Raw genomic sequence first — 24,061 nt, 5'->3', positions numbered from 1 at the left:
ATATTTTGAGGGTTCATTTTGATGATTAAAATTGTAGACAAACAAACAATGGCAAGCACTAACTCTTTCTCCGTCAGGTCCGGGGAGGCCGAAAAGCCCGGGGATTCCAATGAAACCCTGCATGAGAGGAGAGAAAAGGAGGAAAAAGAGAGAGAGAGAGAGAGAGAGAGAGAGAGAGAGAGAGAGAGAGAGAGAGAGAGCAGGGATACACAGTGAGTTGTTGCAACGGGGAGCTTTGACCGCACTGGATTCCCGCACCGGGTTCCGGGAAGGGCCTCTGTGAAGAACCAAGCCATGAGGCAAGTGTATATGCCCATGGACTGCATGGTGCTGGCTTCCACGATGTAGTCCAAGGGCACATACCCTCACGCCAGGGATCTCTGAAGACGGTCACACTGTCGCAAGGAAACAAACACAAACAAACACCACAAAAACACAAACACAGCCACAGAACCACGTGTGGCCGCTTTCAAGGTGGACTGCATAAGTGGACATTTATTTGCTGACCAACTACGTACGTGCTTTTTTTTGCTCTACTTTCTTTAGTTGCTATGTAAAAAACAAACAACAAAAAGGGGGGTGTTTACTTATTTTGGGAATTTTGAAAATTTAACTAGAACTCTTTTTTTGCATTGAACACTTTACATAGGTTAAAAAAAAACGTATTTCTTTTTTTTACTTATGGAATGTGTTCAATGGAGAAAAAACAATTGCAATTATTTCCCCTAAAACTTCAAATTAGGCATGGGCCAATATCAGATTCTGACAGGATGAGCCATATATCACTACATCGCAAACAGTTTTTTTTTTACTTTATGTTACTTTCGGGTTGAGTGAACGCGTGTGGCTGCCGCTGCTCACCCGCAGAAAAAATATCTTGTGACTGTAAAGTGTTTTGAAAGGCGCTTATAAATGAAATGTATTATTATTATTGTAACAGTGTCAAAAATCTTATTTTGAAATTTTAGGGGAAATAACTGCAAACATTTTTTCGCCGTTTAACACATTCCGTAAGTAAAAAAACCTAAATACCCTTTTTTAATCTATGTAATAAAAGTGTTCAATGCGAAAAAAAGAGTTGCAGTTATTTCCTGTAAAATGTCAAAATACATTTTTTGACGTTATCGTGATATTTGCCTCATGGTTATCATCCTGTCAGAATGTGATGATATCGGCCCGTGCCTAGTGGATACGTGACCCCCGAAAATAAAGAGAGCGAGAACCTCAAACGCCTCCTTAAAAGAGCAGGGCCTCAAACAGGAAATTCCAGCCAGTGGGGGCAGAGGGGGTGCGGGGGACATTGGCAACGGCCAAGAGCATCTGATCACGACGCTTTATCGGAACATTAGCATGACTTTCTTGCGCGTGTTTGTCTTATTGGCTGCAGCGGAAGCCGGCTTGTTTGGATCAGGTCCGTTATTTACAGCGGGGTGCCCCGAAAATAGCAATCCGATGTTGACGTGACTATTAATAGCGCTGCGCTAGGCTAGGCTAGGCTTGTGTCAATGTGCTTTTGTGTGCAGAGACACATATTACATAAACCCTTGCGACGGATTTGGCACCCATGTGCACACTCGCTGGGAAACATACCCTTGGCTGGCAATCTCAAAGTAGACTTTTTTTTTTCTTTTAAACCTCTCTACTAAGCACCCTTTTCTATAAATACTTGAATGAAAGTGTCAGTACAAGGCTTATTTATTGATAAGACATTTGGAATTTGACTTACCCGCACTCCTTTCGGCCCCAATGGTCCTATTGGCCCAGGTAAACCCTGAAAATGAGATTTGTATTGACATATTTATTTTTATTGGAGAAATTCTCTGCACTTATTGTTTACTTGTGCCAAACAAATTGGGAATAGACTATCTGATGTTGTCGTATTTAGACGCGCGTGCACAAAGGGCCAACTGTTCAACACAGGCTAATTGTACTTGGCTTTGACTACAACTGTAGCAGTCACAGCAGAGGATTTACTGCACCTGCCTGCCAGGATAACCTTTGGCACCCGGGCTTCCGACTGGGCCTTGCTCTCCCTGCATGGGGGGGAGGTGGTTAGGGGAGGGGAGGGAAGAAATGACTGAGTCCAATCATTCCAATTATGGTGACAACAACACACATCAGCGCTTACTTCGGAATTGATGACATTTCAATTTCATATTGACAATCAATAACTGTTAACAACAACTTTTAAAGTCCAACTGGCGCACACACAAAAAGAAAATCATCCGGGCGGACATTTCCTGGCTCTTAAAGTGGTGCTAAAAGTGCACGGGAAGTCACGTTACTAAGCTACCTTGGAATTAGTATTTTGTTTTAGTACCTGTATTTGTATTCCATCACACTTCCTATATTTGCAAATACAAAAATACATGCCAAGATGTGCATCTATCGAGCTGGCTATCTGGCTACCTAGCAAGCTATCTATTTGATATCTCTTTGATATCTATTTGCTATCCATTAGATATCTAGCTGGCTAGCTATTTAGGTAGCTAACTATGAGCTATCTATCTGACTAGCTAGCTGTTAGCGATTTATTAGCTAACTAGCTAGCTTTCTATCTCTTTGAGTTATTCCGGGTTGAGTGAACGCTGGCGTGTATGGCTGCCGCTGCTCATCCACAGAAAAACTCAGCCTGTGACTGTAAAGTGACCTTGAGAGTTTTGAAAGGCGCTTAGAAATGAAATGTATTATTACTATTATTATTATTAATTTATAAGCACCTTTCAAAACTCTCAAGGTCAGTTTTCTGTGGGTGAGCAGCGGCAGCCCCACGAGCCAGCGTTCACTGAACCCGGAAGTAACTCAAATTAATAGAAAGCTAGCTATCTAATAGATATCCAATAGTTACCTAGCTAGATAGGTAGCTAGCTCGATGGCTAAACAGGGATATGGCTAACAAGAAGTAACTCAAATAGATAGAACACTATCTAGGTAATAGATAGCTAATAGATAGCTATCAATAGCTATTTGTCATTTGTCCTGGCAACCTGAGAGTACAGTAAAATGGTGACAACCCAACCACTTCATCGGGTTTACGGAAAGCCAAAGTTCTAGCCGCGTTTCCAAAGTTGCAGGAAAAAAAAGCGATGCGGTGTACTTTGAGGCCGGCGAGAGGGCGTGGGACGCTTTACAAACAGGCACAGAGGCGACTTGTGTCGCGCTCATGTATAACTTCCTTTGACGCGCTCGGGATGGGCAGCCGTGCGCTGCCGCGTGCCTCGGGCAAAGAGAAAAAAGGCCGTACAGTTTGGACCCGCCCGGCCGGCTCAGGTCTATGAGTCTATTGTGGGGCATCTTGTTCAGATAGTTTGACGGAAACGGAATTTCCAGCGCCGTCTTTACAGGGATGCCAGCTGACATCGGGACGATTATTTTCATTTGACTCGTTAATGCCAACGTATCATGGGAAAAGCCATATATGGTAAGGAATGGATATTGGACCACAAATGGTGCAGCAAAACACGTAGACAATACAATCATACTGGCTTGAATGTATTCTTTATCCTTCGCTCAAAAAGTGACCAATATTGCTCCGGCTTGCTTTTTAATAGTGGTATAAGATGTGCAAAAATGTGTCCACTCCGGTGCCAGGGTTTTTGTCATTGTCTTTTTCCAGGACCAATTCCAGGACCCACAGAATATTGAGTTTTAAGACTACATAAACATTCAATACAGCCTTAGAAACATTGGACTCTCTTCTTTCATCAGAAAAAAAGTGTTAATTCCTAAAGTATATGAGTCTGGAGTTATATGAGCTTGAAATGAGGGCGGCTGTCCAAAATACAATGCAATACATACATACATACAGGTAACATCCGACTTATAACCACAACCTATTTTTTAATTTTTTATCTCATCTTTACTGTTGACTAAATGCTGGTGGTGGTGACAAGCACAGCTCATTGTGTGGAGTCATGCACACCGGCTGGCCTCTGACAGACCGGCATTTTCCCTTCAGGTTTAACCGTGACTCAGAGTTCCGCCGGCGATGGGAAAGGGTGGAGGGGGCGTTTTCAAGATTGGGATCAAAGTTTCCACGTTTGATGACAAATTTGGGAACTCCCTGAGCCAATGACACGTCTCTGTGCCGTTCGAAGAATAAATCATCTTTCTGTTCATCATTTCCATTCGTGCTGATTGACTATTCAGACCGATTCAAGCGCTCAACATCAACCAGGAGAAGAACAATCATTTTAATCCGACGCTAACATTAATATGAATCCACACGGGCGGCTTCGGTCGCTCATCACTTGAAATAGCCGCGGCAAAAATGGCCTCATCTCCTCCCATAAGCAAAATGAAAGATTTGTTTGAAATTTGTTTTTTAACCGTGAGATGTCGGCGGACGAACGAATAAGCAGCTGTGAATTGGACACGTTTAGCCCAGTTGCCTTTTTTTCCTGTTTGTCTTTGTTTGGCAGTGTTTTCCCGACATCCACGAGAACATCGCAACAAAACAGATGTCCTCAGCTAATCTATTTTACAAACTCGCTCAATGGCGGCTTTTTATTGAATCGCTTTTCTTCGATGGCTTTGAAATAGACAAATATACTCACAGATTCCCCGGGGAGTCCCGGTGGACCTGGGTAACCTTTCTGCCCCTGAAGACAAAAACAAACAAAAAAAGATGAAGAAGAGGCATAGACACTGAGGATGTAACGAGTCATGATGAAAAAAAAAAAAAAAAACATCTCATGGGGGAAGGGGGGGTGCCAGGGTTATGCGTCCCGAGAAGAGGAGTTTATGCATGTGCACCAACAGGCCTGTCAAAAGCGGTTTGAGGCCACGTGCAATGAGTGAAAATCTCACAATGCTGTCAAAGGATCCAACTTTCCAATGATCACAAACATCCAGCTGGAAGACAGCTTGTCGCAATGACACGGACGGAGTGTTGGCACCGCCAGCCTAATCATCGTAAAATAAATATTTGATGAAACCAACGTTATTCAATATATAGCAGGAAGGGTGAGAAAAAAAAATCAAATGCAGCTACCATTTCCTTCTTATATTTATGCCAAGAAAACTTCTTCGCGTAGCATAAGTTGATAATTAGCATACTGACGGATAAACTACACAAACGATGGACTGCACAACTGGAAACAAAACCCGCTACCTAGTTAGCTAAGTAACTAATGAAGTAACAAAGTAGCAAACCAGTCCCTTCTTAGAGTTGGGCCTTTTTCTTAATCTTCAAGAACACTTCATAGCATAGCATAGCATAGCATAGCATAGCATAGCATAGCATAAATTGATAATTAACATACTAACAAAAAAAAATCTCATTTGGTCGAGAAAGTGAAATGAGTCAGGTCAGAATCATAATCCTGCTATGTAAGCTAACTAATGAATTGACAAGCTAGCCAACTGGAAACAAAGCCCGCTATCTAGCTAGCTAAGTAACTAATGAAGTAACAAAGTAGCAAACCAGTTCCTTCTTAGATTTGCGCCTTTTTCTCGATCTTCAAGAACACTTCATAGAATGGCATAGCGTAGCATAAGTTGATAATTAACATACTAACAAAAAAAATCTCATTTGGTCAAGAAAGTGAAATGAGTTAGGTTAGAATCATAACACTGCACTCTAAGCTAGCTAATAAACTGACGAGCTTACTAGCTAGCCAACTGGAAACAAAACCCACATCCGAGGTTGCTAAGTAACTAATGACGTAACAAAGTAGCTAATTACTACATGGCTATGTGGCATTTTTTCAAAACCTCATTTTAGCCTTGCACTAGCCGTAACACATCAGCGTCGTTCGCATGAAGGCTAACACCTTCGTACCAGCCGAGGTCCATCCATCAACCAAGTCCACACCGACACGTCGTCATTAGCCGAGGCACCGGCAGTGTCAAATTCCTCTGGCAGCAGACATTTAAACTAAATATTCGCGGCCTATCTTACATCTGGCGAGCATCGTTTCGCTAGGAGGCGGGCTAGCAACAAATGAATACGCCATCTTTCAAAACTCAGTGAGTCAAGACACGTCTTCCATTTTCAACATTTGACGTGAAAGCTCTTATTGTTTAGCGCACGTGGCCTTGTCTTGATTTGCTCCCACGTAGGTATTATGTTTCCCATTGACGGGTGACACAAATCTTTCGTCTTTTTACGGCTCGGTGAATACAACTACTCATTTATCGCAGGGGATACGTTCCAGACTCAATGTGTTGACATAGCGAGACCATTAAATGCTTATTAAGATACAGATTTTTTTTCATTTTACTTCTCCCTCGTGATTTGAGCACAAAAACTCAGTAAAAGGAACTATGCAAAATACGCAAAAAACAGCTAGCTAATAGATAGCTAATAGCTAGCTAGAAATATAGCTAACAGATATACAGATAGATAGCTGGCCAGCCAGCTAGATAGCCACCTAGATAACTAGCGAGCCAGCTATATAGTTAGCTAGCCAGCTAATAAATAATAATCATACATTTCATTTCTAAGCGCCTTTCAGAACTCTCAAGGTCACTTTACAGTTGCAGGCTAAGTTTTTTCTGTGGGTGAGCAGCGGCAGCCACACGCGCCAGCATTCACTCAACCCGGAGGTAATTAAAATAGATAGAAAGCTAGCTGGCTAGACAATAGATAGCTAATAGCTAGCTAGAAAGCCAGCTAGATAGCTATATAGCTAATAGATAGCTAGCTAGAGAGCCGGCCAGGGAGCTAGATAGCAAATAGATAGCAAGCGAGATAGCTAGCTGGATAGCTAGATAAATAAATCAGGAAATATTCACACTAAATGCTGATTTCATACCATCACCCTGTTCTTCCAGACTGAAGGCAAATGCTGCCCGGTCGCGGAAGGCAAAAACATGGCCAGAGGTCCGACTTGACACCTTTGCGCTATCGGAATGTACAAAAAAAGGGAAGAAAAGATGGCTACCTTAAGCCCTATCTGCATGCATGGCGCTACACTGGCCCCAGAGGCCAAGACAGATATGACTGGAACAGCCAGTATTTTATTCTATTTTGATGACTTTCTTTTTCTTTTTCTTTGAAACGACAATGCAGGAAAGGCATTTGGTGGAGTTTGACGCAAGTTTCTGCTGAACACGTGCATGTATGCGGCCAGACGACCGCTTCGGGCAACCACCCGACCACATCCTGAGAAGCGATATGTGCTCATTTGTACCACCACCAAAGTTACATCGGCCTGTCTTGGAGTCCGTGTCCATCAGCCATATCTTGGCGGGAAGAGTGGTTGTAGGGCGCTTGTGTCTGGTGTGCTATCGGCGACTTTTGGCTTTTCTATCTGATTGAACGCACAGGCTTGTGAAATATGCCGTGTTGTAAACACGTGCAGAATGGTGGAAGAAAAAGAAAGGCGGCCTCGTTTGTCAACTCTTAAAAAAGGAGATAAGGATCGGCTAACTCCCGGTCTTGAATCGGGCTAATGTTTAGCACCTGCAACACATATACGGGCTAACTGTAAGCGTAAGCCATGACATCAGATTGCTACTGTATACGCAACGACGTTTTTCGTTCATATTCTGAAGTTTCAAATCATGCTCAAATGATGAGGGAGAAGTAAAATGAAAAAATATATATCTTAATAAGCATTTAATAGCCTCGCTATATCAACATATTTAGTCTGGAACTTATCCCTTGCGATAAATGAGCAGTTGTATTCTGTACGATCAAGCGTTCTTTCGATAGCCACTATGCTAGCTGAGAGATAGCTAATAATAATAATCATGATACATTTCATTTACAAGCAGTCACTTCGAAGTCCTGTGACTGATGTGACCTTGAGGGCTTTGAAGGCCTCTTGTAAATGAAATGTATTAATATTACTATTATTATTATTATTATTATTATAATAAAATATCATTGGGACGGCTAAATTGGAATGGTTTCCATATTGGATTGAGTCTGGAACAGCGATACATTGAAAAATGCATGGAGCAATAAATTCCAGCTATTTGTTACAGACAAAGTCTACGTGAGAAAATCCAACGCCAGCGGACATAAAACGGAAACGGCGTCGGCGGAAAGGTGAGATGCGCGGCGCGTAATGCCTCGGTGAGGTTTGGCCCCCGCAGACGTTGCCTCGCCGTGACCTGGCCCGACATCTTGAAAAGCCATTCGGCGACCATTCGCTACAACAAATATTGCAGCCAGAACTCGAACACGCTCGCCTTGCCTTTTTTTGTCCGCGGCCATCGAAAAGCCTCCCGTCGAATGTCCACTTCTCGGATCAACGTGTCAGGCTGGGTTGAGTTGGAGTGTGCGTGCTGCGCGTTGATGTGTGTTTAGGTGTGCATGACAAGACAGGTGCAGAGGATGCTCAAGTCATCGTGGTCAAGACACAGAAGCTATTGCTACTCAACCTATTGCACTATTTACTCTGTAGCATTCATACCCATCTCAAATTCACTGATAAAACTAAATCTTCAGTCCTGAAACAAAACAATTAAGCCTTCCGAGAGTGAAAACTAACTCAATGTCTTACAATATTAACACAGCACTGAAAATAAATAAACACACAAATAAATACATCAACAAATAGATAAATAAACACACACAAATAAACAACTAAACAAAATGAAAAATAAATCAATAAATAGACAAATAAATAAACAAACAAATAGACAAATATTTAAACAAATAAATACGTACATACATAAATAAATAAAATAATTAGATACATACAAAAAATAAACAAACACACAAATAAATAATAATAAATAAACAAATAAATAGATAAATACATTAGATAACATACATAAATAAATAGACAATTAAATAAAGAAATAAATACATACATAAATGCACAAATAAATAAATACATTAATAAACAGATATGAATAAACACACCTAAACAAACAAATGAAAAAATAAATTAACTGGCAAATAAACAAATACATTGACAAGTAAATAAATAGATAGATAGATAATGTTAAGCAGATTCCTTACTTACAGACAATACAATACACTGTCTGTAAGTAAGGAATCTGCTTAACATTAGTTATCAAGTAGACAGGATGAATTTAGTACAACGAGATAGATAGATAGATAAGGCCTTTGCCTCTGCTCTCAAATGCTGTGGCTGTGTCAATTAAGTGTGTGTGTAATTAAGACACTGACATTTATATAAAATGGGGCAAGGGATACTCATAACAGCAAAGCCCACTCACACATACATCACACCAAAAAATGATCATGAAATGGTAACAACAAATGACTTTCCGACATCATACCGTGAATTACGTAAATCAAAAAGTACCTAAATTCATTTTACAGGGTCCCTCAAGTCCTCCTCGGACGCTAAAAGAGGCGAGGAACTAAAACGTTTCTACTCCTGCGCTGAATTGTCTTGCCATTGAGGGCAACGAGCAGGTCGACCTCCAGCTGAGAAGCAGAGGAGGTGGTGCACGCTCCATCGTTTCGAGCAGGATGTACAATAAGCACTTTGGGGAACAGAAAGGAAGCCCTCGCGGTTCATTTAACAAGCCTCCTCCGCGGGCATCGTCTCCCATGATGGAGTCGCCGTGGCAATCTTGTTCACGGCGACAATCGTGTCAATCAGACGACATCCAAAACAAGCCGCCACGTAGTAGCGGTAGCAGTGGACGGACGCGCGTGCGTGCGTGTCAGTGACGTCATCCCACGCTTAAGCGTTATTAGCAGCTAATCGCAGACGGAGGAAAAAACAAAGTGGCAATGTGTCAACCTCGTCATTTGGACTCATTTAGCTTTCCATTTCCATTGTGATTAAGAGCGTGAGCGAGCGACAGCGTCAGATCGCTTGCGAGATGTACTGTGCTTCTTCTCTGCCTCACTCACACGCAAGAAGGAGCTAACGAAGACCTAACAAAAGCCACATGTCAGGCCGCCGACGTGCAGATGCACTTTGCAACCGTGTACGCAACCTGCGGGAGTCATCAACTGTTTTTTTTTTTGTTGGTTTTTTTTACGAGGGGCAGACTAGTCAATGAAGAGCATTTCACTGACTCAGCAGTAATTCCCGGTCAGAAAACAAAGCCAAAAAATGTCATGTTGTAACACATGAGCCTTCACGAACAAAAACAAAAACAAAAACACGACATTGCCCATTGAAGGAAATAAATACCTTTAGTTAGCCATTTTTAACATTAAACCATACATTTGAATAAGAAGCTGCTCACCACAAAAACACGTTTGCATGCAAATCCATTTTTGACGACTATTTATGTATTGTTAACTCATTTAGAGCAGGGGTGTCAAGTCATTTGACACCACATATGGCCTCAGTAGATGTCAAATTATACCATATATGCTATAAATAACCAAAATACCGAAACTTGTTGAAAACACACCAAGCACAAAAGGTTTCCCACACATCTCTGTAAAAAATATGACGTGGTCCATTTTTCATTTAAAATTCTACACTCCTTATTTGCTTTACTTCGTTTGGATCATGACATTTTGACTAATGAGGGTGTTGAAACCGCGGTTGAAAAAGCACCGCTCTGCCCCACGTGGACAATCCTTGAATTGCACCTCCTTAAAAATATGAAATCTGCGTCGTTCGTGCATTTTTCCACTTTTAAATTATCCTGCGGGCCTGATCAAACCTCCACAGCCAGCCAGCCAGCCAGCCAGCATCTCGCTCTCGCGCAGAAAACACAAACCCTCCGAGTCTCTTTTGAACATTTGGAATGAATTTCGACTAGCGACCATTTTGACTTATGACCGTTTGGTCGGAACGGAACTCGGTCGTAAGTCAGATGTTACCTGTATGAGGCACAGCGGACTATAAGGCGTACCTTCAATGAATGAAAAAAGTTTTCCAAATATAAGGCACACCACATTATAAGGCGCTACAGTAGAGGCTGGGGTTACGCAATACTTCTCCAGGGAGAAATGGAGTCGGTGGCTGCTGACAGTAGTTGCCAGACCTCAATATGACTTCACATATAAGGCGCAGGGTCATCTTTTGAAAAAAAAAAAAGAAAAAAAATCAAGGGTTTTGGATGCGCCTTATACACCAGAAAATACGGTATCGGCCGAGTTGTGTGTTTCCATTTGAGACAATAGCGATCACAGTGTGTGCGCGGTTCGTTACCTTGCGACCTTCTTGACCTGTCATTCCAACCGGGCCGATGATTCCCAAATCGCCCTTGATGACAAAAAGGGACAGAAAGCAAACATGGGAATAATGTCCCACAACCGGTGTACAAAGGAACGTTACCTTCTCTCCCTTAGGGGCCGGTCCAGGTGAGAGGCCGGGGTCTCCTTTTCGACCCTAAAAAAATACACAAAAAGGAAAACCATAAAACCATAAACCATTACAATCGTAGAATCTGTGTACTTTAGTATGAATATGTCCTAATTTATTTATCTAGCTATCCAGCAATCTATCTAGCTATCTATTTGCTAACTAGCTGGCTCGCCGGCTATCTAGCTGGCTATCTTTTAGCTATATAGCCGTCTAGATGGCTGACTAGCTATATAGTTGGCTAGTTATTAGCTACCTATTGGCTAGCTAGCTTTCTATCTATTTGAGTTACTTCCGGGTTGAGTGAACACTGCCGCTGCTCACCCGCAGAAAAATGTATCATGTGATTATAAAGTGATCTTGAGAGTTTTGAAAGGTATTACATGTATTATTATTATTATTATTATTATTATTATTATTACGACTTATTTATTTATGTACTGTACTTATCCATTTATTTATCTACTTATCTATCGATTTATTTATCTTTTTATTGATCTATTAATGATATTGATTTGTACTTTTTTCCAAAGTATATGCTTCCCCAAGATTCAAAGAGCAAGCAAGTGACGATAATGAAGCAAACTTCAAAGGTGTCACTTGGAAGTAACTCACACAAAGAACCCCACCCCCATTAACCACCCTGTAGTTTACAACTTTATTCCACTTATGAACTGAGTAAAAAAAAACAATCTGGGAAGTAAAGGAAACATCAAACACTCATGCTGGTTGGCCGACACACCGAAAAAAGATAAAAGACTTCATTTTGGTCAATTTAGAACACTGGTGTCAAAGCAAAGGCCCGGGGGCCAAATCCGGCCCACCACATCATTTTATTCGGCCCGCAAAGGCAAATCAAACGTATGAAATTCCTTGATGCTAGATAAAATCTGAACGGAATTTTCAAATTAAACCACAGTAACAGTCATTATTTTTTGACTTCAAAATTGAAAACGAGTTATTCATTCGTTTATTGTGCGCTACATATGTAATATGTGGAGGGGATTACAAACGTTAATGGCATCCCCAAATTCGAGAGGAGACAATAACGACAATGTGGCCCGCAGCAAAAAAATGACTTTGACACCCCCGATTTACAACATTTTCAGGTTTCATTGAAAGACGAAAATATATTGACGAGGAAAGACTTGTAAGACACATGGAAGGGTTTTGTCAATACAAAAAAAATGGTATGTTTTTGTTATACGTGCAGCAAAAAAATTACCTTAAGCCCAAGTGGACCAGGTCGTCCAGGATTTCCGTGGGGACCCGGGGGACCCTGCAGGAGACAAAACGGCAAAGTGATTTAAAACGCTCCACGCCGCAGGTTTCTCCATATAGCACGTTTGCTACTCGTGCTACAATCAGATGAATGTGATCGGGGGGGGTCACTAAAGTTGCTATTTGAACCCATATTCTGACTTGCTGAGGGATTGTGTGTAATGGAAAAAAATGGGGCTCCGCGCAACAGTTCCGCCATATGGATGCGGTTTTCCTGTACCCCCACCCCCCCAACTCCACAGGCCCCCTCTAACGCATATTTAGTCAAGACTTAATGACAAATCCAGATCACCTCACTGCAAAACATTCTGGATTCCTCTGCCAAGGGAGTCGAAATCAGCTGTTGTATCTAGCTAGCTATCTATTAGCTATCTGGCTGGCTCACTGGCTATCTAGCTGGCTATCTATTCGCTCTATAGATGAGAAGGTTTCTTCAGCCGTCATCTGTACAAAAGTGAAGGTTTCGGACGTTTCGCCTCCTATCCAAGAGGCTTCGTCAGCGAACTAAAGTCTGACTGGTCGTATCGTCCCCATTTATATATCCCTAATGTCCAGACCTGGTGGCGCCGGACACAGCTATGATAGGTCCCTACTCTCAGGTTGGGGGGGGCGCGGGACCCCCCCCTGTGGCCCCACTGACGTACACAGACGTATTCGCTATATAGCTATCTAGCTATCTATCTATTAGTCATCTATTAGCTAGCTAGCTAGCTTTCTATCTATTTGAGTTACTTCCGAGTTGAGTGAGTGCTGGCACATGTGGCTGCCGCTGCTCACCCACAGAAAAACTTATCCTGTGACTGTAAAGTGACCTTGAGAGTTTTGAAAGCCGCTTAGAAATGAAATGTATTATTATTATTTCAACAGTAGTCAAAATGGAACTGTATAGTGCCACTTAGCAGTTTTTTTTTTTGACAACGATACTAGTGCAGCGTGTTCTACCGGAAACAAATTCCTTGTGTGTTCTACATACTTGGCAATAAAGATGATTCTGATTCTGATTCTGATTATTATGATTATTATTAGTCGGATTTTTTGGGTTGTTGTAGCATTATTTGGCTAAAGCTAAAAAGGTGAGACAAATTGTCTGGAAATTTGACACACTTTGACACGGACATTTCGCTGTCTTCTCATTTCCCACAGGGAAACTTTTTCAAGTGGATGTCTGACCCCGGGGGCCTTGTTCTAAACGTGGTGGGACATCTCTCGCCTCCCGTGGGAGGTTAAAGGTCGGCCGACGAGGGGTTCATTGAGGTGAGTCGGAACAAGTCGGCCTTCTTTGGGAATGAGGATCTGCAGACGTGTCCTTTGAAACTTTGGAGGAAGACCACGCCTCCACGATTTTCAGGGCGTTTCTAGAATCAGAATCGTCTTTATTGGCCAAATATGTAGAACACACAAGGAATGTTTCTCCGTTAGAACACACTGCACTAGTATCATCATAGTAAAATTGCAAAGAGGCACGATACAGTTCGATTTGGGTTACTGTTTAGAGAGTTAATGGCGACGAGGGAAAGAAGCTACCGATCCATGATGCGCATGGATCGGTAAGCGCCTGCCTGGTGGTCGGGGGGTTGCTGGAAAAGGTGGCGGGCAGGGTGCGGAGGGTCTAGTAGGATTTTCCGCACCCTTGTTTCAATTCTTGCGGTCCTCGAGAGTGGCTACGGTGGTGCCAATGATTTTTTTTGCGCCGTCCGAACTGTTCATTGAAGTCGGATTTTGTCCATTTTTGAAGACAAGCAAATACTAATAAGATGTCCGTCGTTGTTTTGTTGTCGTCGTCAAATTTGAAACATGCACACAAAAAAAGGAACGGTTTGGATTATTTAAATTGTTAGCCAACAAATTTGCAACCTGGAACGAACCTTTGCTCTGTTTTGGGTGTGGCTTTGTATTGGATTACACTTTATGAGTGCTAAGCATCCACAATCAAGGCGAATTACAGTCATGATTATTTTGTTTTCATATACAGGTAACATCCGATTTACGACCACCCATACTAAAGACCACGACCTCCAGACCCTATTTTTAAAATTTTAATTCTACGCCTGGTACGCGCGAGCAGGCCGGCAACGCGTACGACAATTTTGGCCAGCCAGCCAGCCAGCATCTCACGCTCGCACAGCAATCGACTGCGCGATGGCGAGTTTGCAAGTCATTTACTGCAAGATTACATCCAATCCAATCCAATTTAGCCTCCGAGTCTCTATTCAACATTTTGAATTGATTTTGACTTACGACCATTTTGATTTACGACCGTTTGGTCGGAACGGAACCCGGTCGTAAGACGGATGTTGCCTGTATTTGCGTACTTGTGCAGCTCTTTTGATTTCAGGGATTCACGAATTTTAATGATGTTGTGTCCCTGTCATTGCTGCTTCGTATGCAGCTGGCTGTCCCACTCCAGACTTTTGGTGTTTTTTTGTAATTTTTTTTATGCATCCAGACATTCAGTTCGCCGAATTCTGTTCTTCCCAAAATACACACACACACACACACACACACACACACAGCAGGCATGTTTGAATTACATGTTTCGCAATGTGGTTTGGGGAGTACACTTGTAGACATGGGTTGGCAAAATGGTTTTTTTTCTTGCGCCGGTTTTGTTTTTGGGCACAGCCCGGAGCAGGTGTCTAATTAGAGAAGGCAAGGGCGCGGTGCACGCAAGGGCCCCCGATCGGCGGCGGCCTCGGCGTCAGCCTCGGTGGCTTTACAGAGCGTCACTGCGGTCCGCTGCGGTCCTACCTCAGCTCAGGCCAAAATCATAGCCATTGAAGAAGTATAGCGCTTTACTTTTGATGCGATGGTAACGGCACGTCACTCTCAGGTATATAAATATGGAACAAATTGCTCCTTGATGCCATACGCGCCACCAAAACCGACTTTACATTTGGGCGTGTGGGGTGTCAGGTTCCCGCAAAGAATATTTTTGAGCTAGCAGTTCTGTAATAGGCGTAAAGTGGCGTCCGACTTTGAAGCGCGTGCCGGTAAAAGCCACGTCTTTCCTTCCAATCGCATTTAGCTCGTCATTTCGTGCCAGATGGAAGGCGTAGGGGAGGATTTCAAAGCCTTGTTTGCATCAGGTGAGGCGAATAGGGTGTCCTGCGAACAGACGGGGGTTAGTCTTAGCGTGCGGCCACTCGCACCTCTCCGCCACGGCCGCCGTCGTCGTCACACGCCCTCAAAACGGCCGCATCTGCGCGGAGGGCGGTTGCCGTGGTGACGGCGTCTCACACTCATGTGTGGGTGGGATCGGAGGTCAAAGTTCGCCGCTGTTGCCTAGCTTGGGCTCAATAGTGCTCTGTGTGTCATCATACCGGTTTCCCGTCATCCGAGGCTATGGGAAGTTGTGTGAGGCGAGGGAGGGAAGGATTTGAGTGGGAAACCCCAAATTCATCAGACTGGACGGTGTTTGTCAGTTGTGACAAGTGCCCAGTATGCGTAAACTGCAGCGTTTCCGCAATAGACCTCAGTTGGGTTTAGAAGAGAATTCAGGCAAGTCCATATTTAGAGTTTTGTGGGCCTTCACTGAAGTACCACACTGTGGACTACGAGTCTTGCAGCATCGTACAGATCAATGAAGAGGCAAAGAAGGTCCAGAACTAAATGTCAAGAATGGGCTGAGCTTTAATTTGGATCGCTCTTACAACAGACTTCTTAGATCATTACCGCATAGGCAAATGGGGCAGTCAGGCCAGTCGTAGACCCCATGATCAGTCAAGACAATAGAAGTCATCAGCGTAGCCTCAGGGAATAGTCCTATATGGATAGGGTCAAAACTACCAGCAAATTTGAGTTCGCTGACAAAGCCTCTTGGATGAGAAGCGAAAACGTCTGACACCTTGAAAGAAGTACAGATGACGGCTGAAAAAACCTTTTCATCGATGGACCACTCTGGTACGACTGAGAGCTTCCACGGACATAAATGTCAAGAAGTTGTCCTCATTGAGTTGAGAGCCTGTGTTCTCGGCTTGTATGTGTTGCTGCAACAGCTTCATGCAATTCTGTTAGCTCCAATTTTGCATAAAGCATCTGGATGGGCTTAAACTATACGTCAAAAGGCCTTTCCGAGCTAGCTTTGTGAGCCTTTGGCTGAGGTCTATCTTCTACAGAGGGCCAAAAAAGGGATAATGAAAAAAAAAAAAACGAAAATGCTTCCAGGTCTCTCCAGATGTTGAACAGTAAAGTTCTGGTTGATGCAAATAAATAAACAGGCTGATTATTAGACGGCTGCAAAAAATTAGAAGGCAATCGTTTATTCGTCGTTGACGTTTGGAGTCAAAGTAGGTTGCTTTGCTTCACTGGCGCGTTGGACGGCATCCTATTTGCAACAACTTTGGTCGTCGGATAGGAAAAACTAATTAAATAAAGACCCAAATGGCACGAGTGTCGAAAATGACGGTGACCCTCAACTCATTTGAATGGGATTCCCCCAAAAAGTGCAAACTTGCTGCAGGAGCTGAGGCAGGCAGCAAGAGCAAAGTCCAGCCATGTGTTCTGTGTCTGTTTACAGTGCTTTTATGAGGCATCCTGTGGCACAGGCCGCTTTTGAAAGAGCGTCTTTTGAGGAGCTTTCCTGTTTATGCTCAGAAGTCGCAGGTCAGGACTCGCAGCCCCGTGCCGAATATGGTCGATATGCTGCTCCCATAGGAAAAAAAATAAAAACCTTGTGTGAAGGTCTCTGTGAGAGTGACACTGAATGCGTCAGCCGTGTGAGATTGGTGGAAATGTTGGCTTTGGAGGTTGTTATGATTATTATTATGATCGCTACTATCGTTAACACTACAAAGAACAATCTGGGTCTTTAACTGGTGGGATGGAAGCCCCGGCCGGACAGAGGTCGCTCTGTCACCTGTCTGTTATACTGAGGCGTCACTCAGTCAACATGTGCACACAGACACATTCACAAGCAAGGATAGCGCCAATAGCAAGGCAGGACATAGTTTGGAAAACCCACTCGTGAATGGACTCCTACACACATACCCAAAGGGACTTGTGGGGACATTCTTGAGTTGTGTGTTTGAGAGCTTTTCGCATTATAATAATCATCATCATAATAATAATACATTTCCTTTATAAGCGCCTTTCAAAACTCTGAAGGACACTTTACAGTCACAGGCTATTTTTTTCTGCAGCTGAGCAGGGGCAGCCACAAGCGCCAGGGTTCACGCGAGGAAGTAACATCAAGTAAAAAAATAAATTAAAACAAAATAAATAACAAATTATATGACAACACAAAGACACACATTTTATATTTTTCTCCATTTTTTCAACTTTTATGTTCATTTTTCTTTTCTTTTTCCCATTTTTTTTCCTACGATTAGAATAAAATGTGTTGCCTTTTATATTTTTTCAACTTTTATTTTTTTTATTTTTTTTTACTATTACAATTATTTTTTTTGGTGTATTTTATATATTTCGCCATTTTCCCCCACTTTTATTATGTTGTCAAAGAGGACATAGCTGGTGTGAGAGAAGAGGATGCACAAAACCGGCTTAGATGGAGGACATTGATTTTCTGTGGTGATTTTTTTTTCTACTATTAGAGTAAAATGTTTTGCCTTTTATATTTTCCTCCATTTTTTTCAACTTTCATTTTTCATCTCGAACTGCTTCATGTCACAAAGAGGGTACCAAAAAGTGCTGAAGAATGGCTGAAAGCGCATCTGGACTGTGGCTGCCAATGCACAATTTTGAAAGAAGGAAATAGCTGCAGTGTCTGAAGAAAGAAAAAGCCAAACTCACCCTGGCACCCCTCTTTCCTGCCAGGCCAGGCTTCCCTGGAGGTCCTTGAAGTCCCTGTACGACATGAAAACAAGATGAAAAGCCCTCAGGCTTGCCACTATATGCAAATGTACACATGCACTCAATCAACTGTCATGTGTGAGGTAACTTCATTAGTAGGTGATGAGAGCTAAGCCAGGAAATGGTCGAAATAACAGGTCGTTTCCTGTGCCACTGAATGCCCCAGGCGCCTTTATCATGCCCAATCATTTTCTTTTCATCAAAATGAGGAGGAGGAGGAGGAGGAAAGTTAAGAAAAACAACCGGCTCTGAATGTAAGCTTCTCGGTGGAGACGACCAGGAAATCTCGGAGATTAAAAACAAGCCAGTTTCAAGACTTTGAAACTATACGGCGCCTCTCCCGTTGCAATCATAACTCTTTCCCCGAGTCTTTCAAAGTCTTCTTTCGGCTTCCTGCTACTTGGCCGCTTCTAATTGCCCGCAATTCGGGACGCCTTGACCTCCAGCCCTCTTCGGCGAGGTAGTGCACACTCACTCACGGGGACAAATCTCAGTGCTTCGATATTTGCCGACGTTATGCCCAACGTTCTGATGGAGTTTTGGAAAAGTGCCATTTGGCTTCTAACCGTTGCGTTTGCATTGAGAAGCTAAATGGTGTTTACCAACTGCCCTGAACCGCGACCCAGCTTTGAAGGTGGGCCGTGTGACCTCCGCTAGCCCCCCCCCCCCCCCCCCCCCCCCCCCCCGTGATTGAGGAATCTGGTGCAAAGACGGCAAGACTTCAGACCTGCCACGTCACGCCCAGACTTGTGGACACTTTGCACGGAGAAAGATGAAAATGGCAGGAGAGGGCAACTGGGCCAGGGCTATGTGAACCTCCATTAAGATACCAATAGATGCTACAATTTCAACGGAAGACCTAGAAAGACTTGGATGGACTACAAAGCCTTCACTGAGGTAAAACATGAAAATCCAGCATCAAAAGCCTTTGTTCCCCCCTGAAAACTGAGACAAAAACTGCTTACCGCAGGGCCAGGTTCTCCTTTTAGTCCAACGGGTCCAGCGAGTAGGGAGAACTGGGTAGGTAGCACCTCCCAGCTCTGGAAAGAGTCGGTGGCAGGTGATGTTACAAGATGGGACCAAGGTATTTTCGGTGGTGGGGTTACCGGAGCCTTGGTGGTTGTGGGTTGCTTGGTTGGATTGGTGATCCGTTTGAGGTGGGGCGTGGTGGTTTTAGCAAAGGTTTTAGACACGGTTGCTTTTGAAGGGTAGATTTTTGATACTATTGGTTTGGAGGGAAACACTTTGACAGCATTGAGCTTGGGCTTGGAGAGGGTGGCTTTGGATGGTAGGACTTTGGCCTTAATGGAGGTTTTCTGAGCCGCGGTCGGCTGCGGTTTCTTCAGCACTGGCGCTTGATCTGATAAAGCAGAGTCAATCTTTTTCTTGGAAGGATTTGGGCTCGCCGTGGCTGTGGGGTTGGGCTTCTTCTTTTCGGTTGCCACAACCACCTTCTTGTTTTGCGGCGTGGGCTTTGGAGGAGTTGTTCCGGGCGTTGGCCGACTCATTGATTTAGAGGTGGATGGTTTTGTGGCAGGTGCTTTGGTTGGAGCCGCTCTGGTCCTGATTGGAGCTGTGACGGTTTCAGTTCTGGTCTTAGTTGGCGGAGAGGCTAGACCAAGAAGACCGGAGACTGGCGTCGCAGTTCTCGGCAAGGTCATAGGAGTGGTCCGGAGGGTGGGCTTTACTGTTTGCGCCGGGGCGACGTATCTGACGGCGGAGGCGGCGGCCGCGACGTTTCGCGCGAGGCTTCGCCCGGTGGCCTTCTTGGTGATCAGTCTACCGTGTTTGGGGGCAGCTGTGGATGACGCATTGATTAGTCGTGGTAAGACAGGGAGCAAAGGTGCGAGATTGGGCCTGTACGTGTCAGCTTCCCTGCACTGTTTCTTAATGTACTTGCAGTAGTTGTGAGCAGCCTGGGCTGACGGGATCAGGTCAAACTGGCAGATGGCTCCTTCAAAGTGAGCCCAAGCTTGTTGGCTTGAACGGCCCAGCAAGAAGGAATCCTCGAGCTCCGGTGCCAGTCCCTCCTCATTGTCCCACCCAAAGTCCACATGAACACTCCGCTCTCCGCAGGAGGCATATAGAGTCACTTTCTGTCCTTTAATTCCCACGGCCAGCTGATGCCACTGGCCGTCATGGGGTTCGTAGGGCAGCGACACCGACGAGTTCGGTCCCGTGTGGAGGACAAGACTGCCCGGTACGAGCTGCAGGCCGAGGAGAAGCTTCTTCTTCTCCGAGAGCAGGGTGAAGAGGAAAGCGCTGTTGACTCTGTGCGAACGGACGCTCAGGACCAGTGCCGCATCATTCCAGACGGCCGTCGGCCAGATGGTGCGCAGCGTGCCCTCGATGTGCGCCAGTTGGTTGAGGATGATTCCAGATTTGAAGGGAATGACCCCAGCTGGTATGGAGCGTGATGGCTTGTCTCCCTTAAGCCCCAGCTTCTGGAGGATGTCCACATCTGAAGAAGCACATACAGTAGAAATTGGACAAGTAGGTGTGAGGGTGATGTTGGGTTTAGAAATTAGCAAAGGTAGTCCCGGAGCGATGAATAGTTCTTGTTTGATTCCAAATACATTGAATGTCAAGGAGCTGTAAACTCCAACGAGTTCTGCCGTGAACTTGAGGAGGTTAACAACCAACATTACCTTATCCTCTTTTCCCTCTGAGCCTCTCCGCAATTAACCGTTCAGCACCTCAATCATCATGACGGAATAGGGTGTCAATACCGTTTACAGAGTTGCACTGAGCCGTGACCCGTGGACAATGTTTGGTCGTCGAGGGTCACGGCGCTCATTCGGTGTCAACTGTGATGTCACAGCCTGAACTCCCCACAGCCTTTTTTGCTTCCTCTCTTTGACCCTGCCTGTGATCTCCAGGCTCTGTCTAATGTGGACGTGTGGATTGGGGAAAAAATGAGTGAGAAGCTGGCAGGCATTGTTGATGAGATGCCAGAAAACGGGAAGGTCCAGAGGACGCATAAAAGGTTCCTCCAGAGTAAGATTTGAACATTGGGAATGTTTTAATGGCGTTCAAAGTTTAAAGCAAACTAATTAGTCGACATCAGTTGAGCGTGGAGGGTTATTATGATATTCTAGCAGATCCCAGGCCGTCAAACAACACAGTTCTTGACAGAAACGACAAACGACGTCTTCTGGACCACTGAAGCCCTCCCTTGGCAGCTATTTTTGTTTTTTTCCCTTTTTTTTCTGGACAACTATAATGCTTAGCAAAATCAACACGGCTTTATAAACTTCTAGACTGAGTCCAGAGTCTAACATATAGCAATCCACATTCTCCAGTCTGTGTGGTCTCCCCTGTGGTGTAAGACAACTGCACTTGGCAGTGAGACAGCGGTCGCATTACACGTAGTGTAACGGCGCTGCGCATCGACTTCTGTTGTCTGTATTTGACTACCGCTTTTATTATGACTGGGCCGCGCATTAGCCATATGGATTCAGATGTACAGTGTGTTGCACAGATGTGTTGCGCACCCGCACGAGCGGGCGTCTAAGAATACGTCGGAAAGACACCCCTGCGAAAACTGTCAATGCCTTTAAAGTATACGGATTAATCCAATTTCAGAGTTTGGGCTTAATTTGCGCCGTAACAGAAATTGTAGCTAACGGGCTTTCTTGTTTGCTATGTTCGTATTCAAGTATTAGTTGTTCCATGGTTTAGTGTTACAGTTGTATTCATGCTACTTAGTGTTAGCTTGTTGCGTCACACGCGTGTATGCCGTTTTGGATGTTAGCATTAAGCTCGCATGAATTTCATTCGTTAAAATGATATGGAAATTCTCTTGTTTTGTGTGTTAGTTTTGGAGTAAACTTTAACTAGGAGTCATAAAATAATGTTTACATTTGTTTTAATGTGTTTAAGGAACATACTAAAGTGTTGTCATAAACCGTGGACTGGACTACATGTGCGGCAAGGTTCCCTTTTCTTTTAATTTTTTAGCTCTGTGTCCTCGAAAAATCTCCAGGAATATAAATCGCACATGATGGTATCTGGTTTTGTCAATGAAAAAAAAAAGAAGCTTCAATTAATTGTGTCGGTTCTATATACGACACTGTGATGTAATCACATAAATCGTTTCCCCCCCCCCCCCCCCCCCCCCCCCCCCCCCCCCCCCCCCTCTATCGGCATTTAAATGCGCTTGGCAACCTCTGCCCCAATTCCCAAATGCAAAGCCCATTGTGCAAATACTTTTGAGCCGCTTTCGTATTTGGTCAAAGTGTAGCGTGCCAGGGAGGAGGCCGACGGGCTCTTACCTTCAGCGTGTACTTGCGGAAGTCCCAGGTAACAAGTACAGTATAAAACGGTGCAGAGCAGGAGGGCTCTCCTATGGATGACAAAAAAAGAGGATGTCGGAGGATTCACATGGGCTTTGATACGTTGCTATTCATTTAATCCCCATACGGTTACTTCATTTCTTCACACTTTAACATCAAACAGCTCAGTGGGGAATCCAAATCGGGCCACGACGGTCCTTAAAAGCCACCGTTTACCAATAGCTCGCACACCCGCACTGGAAAAGGAAAGGTGTGAAACAGCTGTGGCCAGGCCAGAAGAGACAGACATGTGGGAAAGATGACTATAGCGCGTTTACATGCAAAAACAAGCCCCCCGTCCAAAAATATTATGAGTACAGTATATGCAGTACATCAAAGTGTACATCCAGTCCAGTATGTGCTTCCTGTGGCTTAATCGTGTGGCTCTCTGGGATGCTTTGAAAGGGCCAGCTGCTTGTACTCTCAACGCTTATCGGCTGAGGAGCTTCCTCCAAAATGTTTCTTACATCACAACTACCTTGTGTATTTTCTCAAGACAGAGAGAGAGAGAGAGACACGTGGTGCCCATCCACACGTCTGTGGCCCAATACTGGTCAAGCTTGTGTGTTTTTGAGAGAGAGAGAGAGAGAGAGAGAGAGAGAGAGAGAGACATGGTGGCCCAAAAGACATTCGTTTGAGGAGAATGTGCCTTTTCAGCAGCACCAATTTTGAGGTGCATGTGTGAGAGAATAATGACGATGACAACATCCCGGTGTCATCAGCATCTCCGATTGTCGCTTCCCGTTCCATTCTCCCCACCGCGTGGACGCCGTGTGTTTTTACCATCAGCGTCCCATTCCGCCCACACCTTCTGACCAATCGAGACGATCCCAAATGTCCAACTGCAAGAGCTTCACTCAAACATCAGGTTGTATGCTTGTTTGACACCACGGACAACACTTGTACAGAAGGCGGCGGCGGTGGCGGTCTTGATAGGTGGGAGTAAGGAGAAGAAATGAGATGTACCCGTAAGTGTTTCTGCGCACTGGCAGGTGGCGCCAGGATGGCCTCTAATGAAGTGTTCTTCTGTCACGCTTGACTTGCCAGTTCGCTGAGGATGTGAACTTGAAAATGGATTCGACAACCTTTATAAACATCTGGTTCTCAGACACGAGTGGATTGATTGAGGCGAAGAAGATATCCCCCATCTGTTTGATTACTCCAAGAGGGATTGGTGGCAAACGCACTTTGTCTTACGGCACCCTTTAAAGCATCGGCTTTTGGCATTTTATATCAGTCAAGTGCCCTCCGCCCCCTTCCATAGTTGTCATATAGCATCTCCAACACTTGCTCACGCGGCACCTGACGTCAATCCAGCGCAGATTATCTTGTCAGAATTCATCTGGCGGCAAACCTCCGCGCAGGATTTTTTTTCCTCATGACGAGAGCATAACGTTTTGTTTTTCCCTCTAAAGTGCGGAATTTTCAAAATTA

At 44.2% G+C, this 24,061-nt stretch overlaps 1 protein-coding gene across 5 annotated transcripts in view; it reads right to left on the bottom strand.

Moving 5' to 3' along the window:
* LOC148884946 (uncharacterized) overlaps positions 1-24,061 on the bottom strand; it is a 72,540-nt gene that overhangs the window by 25,297 nt on the left and 23,182 nt on the right. For 4 of the 5 annotated variants that reach the window (XM_089021241.1, XM_089021239.1, XM_089021240.1 and 1 more), the window contains exons 3-12: positions 22,568-22,638; positions 19,259-20,754; positions 18,234-18,287; positions 12,430-12,483; positions 11,178-11,231; positions 11,052-11,105; positions 4,557-4,601; positions 1,980-2,033; positions 1,727-1,771; positions 64-117 (exon numbers count right to left, since the gene is read on the bottom strand). In XM_089021241.1, coding sequence (XP_088877367.1) covers positions 64-117; positions 1,727-1,771; positions 1,980-2,033; positions 4,557-4,601; positions 11,052-11,105; positions 11,178-11,231; positions 12,430-12,483; positions 18,234-18,287; positions 19,259-20,754; positions 22,568-22,638 — 1,981 coding nt within the window. Of the gene's footprint in view, positions 1-63; positions 118-1,726; positions 1,772-1,979; positions 2,034-4,556; positions 4,602-9,230; positions 9,547-11,051; positions 11,106-11,177; positions 11,232-12,429; positions 12,484-18,233; positions 18,288-19,258; positions 20,755-22,567; positions 22,639-24,061 lie in introns of those variants that run through there. The other variant, XM_089021243.1, reaches the window with a different exon arrangement.

The sequence above is a fragment of the Hippocampus bargibanti genome, linkage group LG18, assembly GCF_051943395.1.
Source record: "Hippocampus bargibanti isolate YZ-2025 linkage group LG18, ASM5194339v1, whole genome shotgun sequence".
NCBI lineage: Eukaryota > Metazoa > Chordata > Actinopteri > Syngnathiformes > Syngnathidae > Hippocampus > Hippocampus bargibanti.
This window is presented reverse-complemented; position numbering and strand designations above follow the sequence as displayed.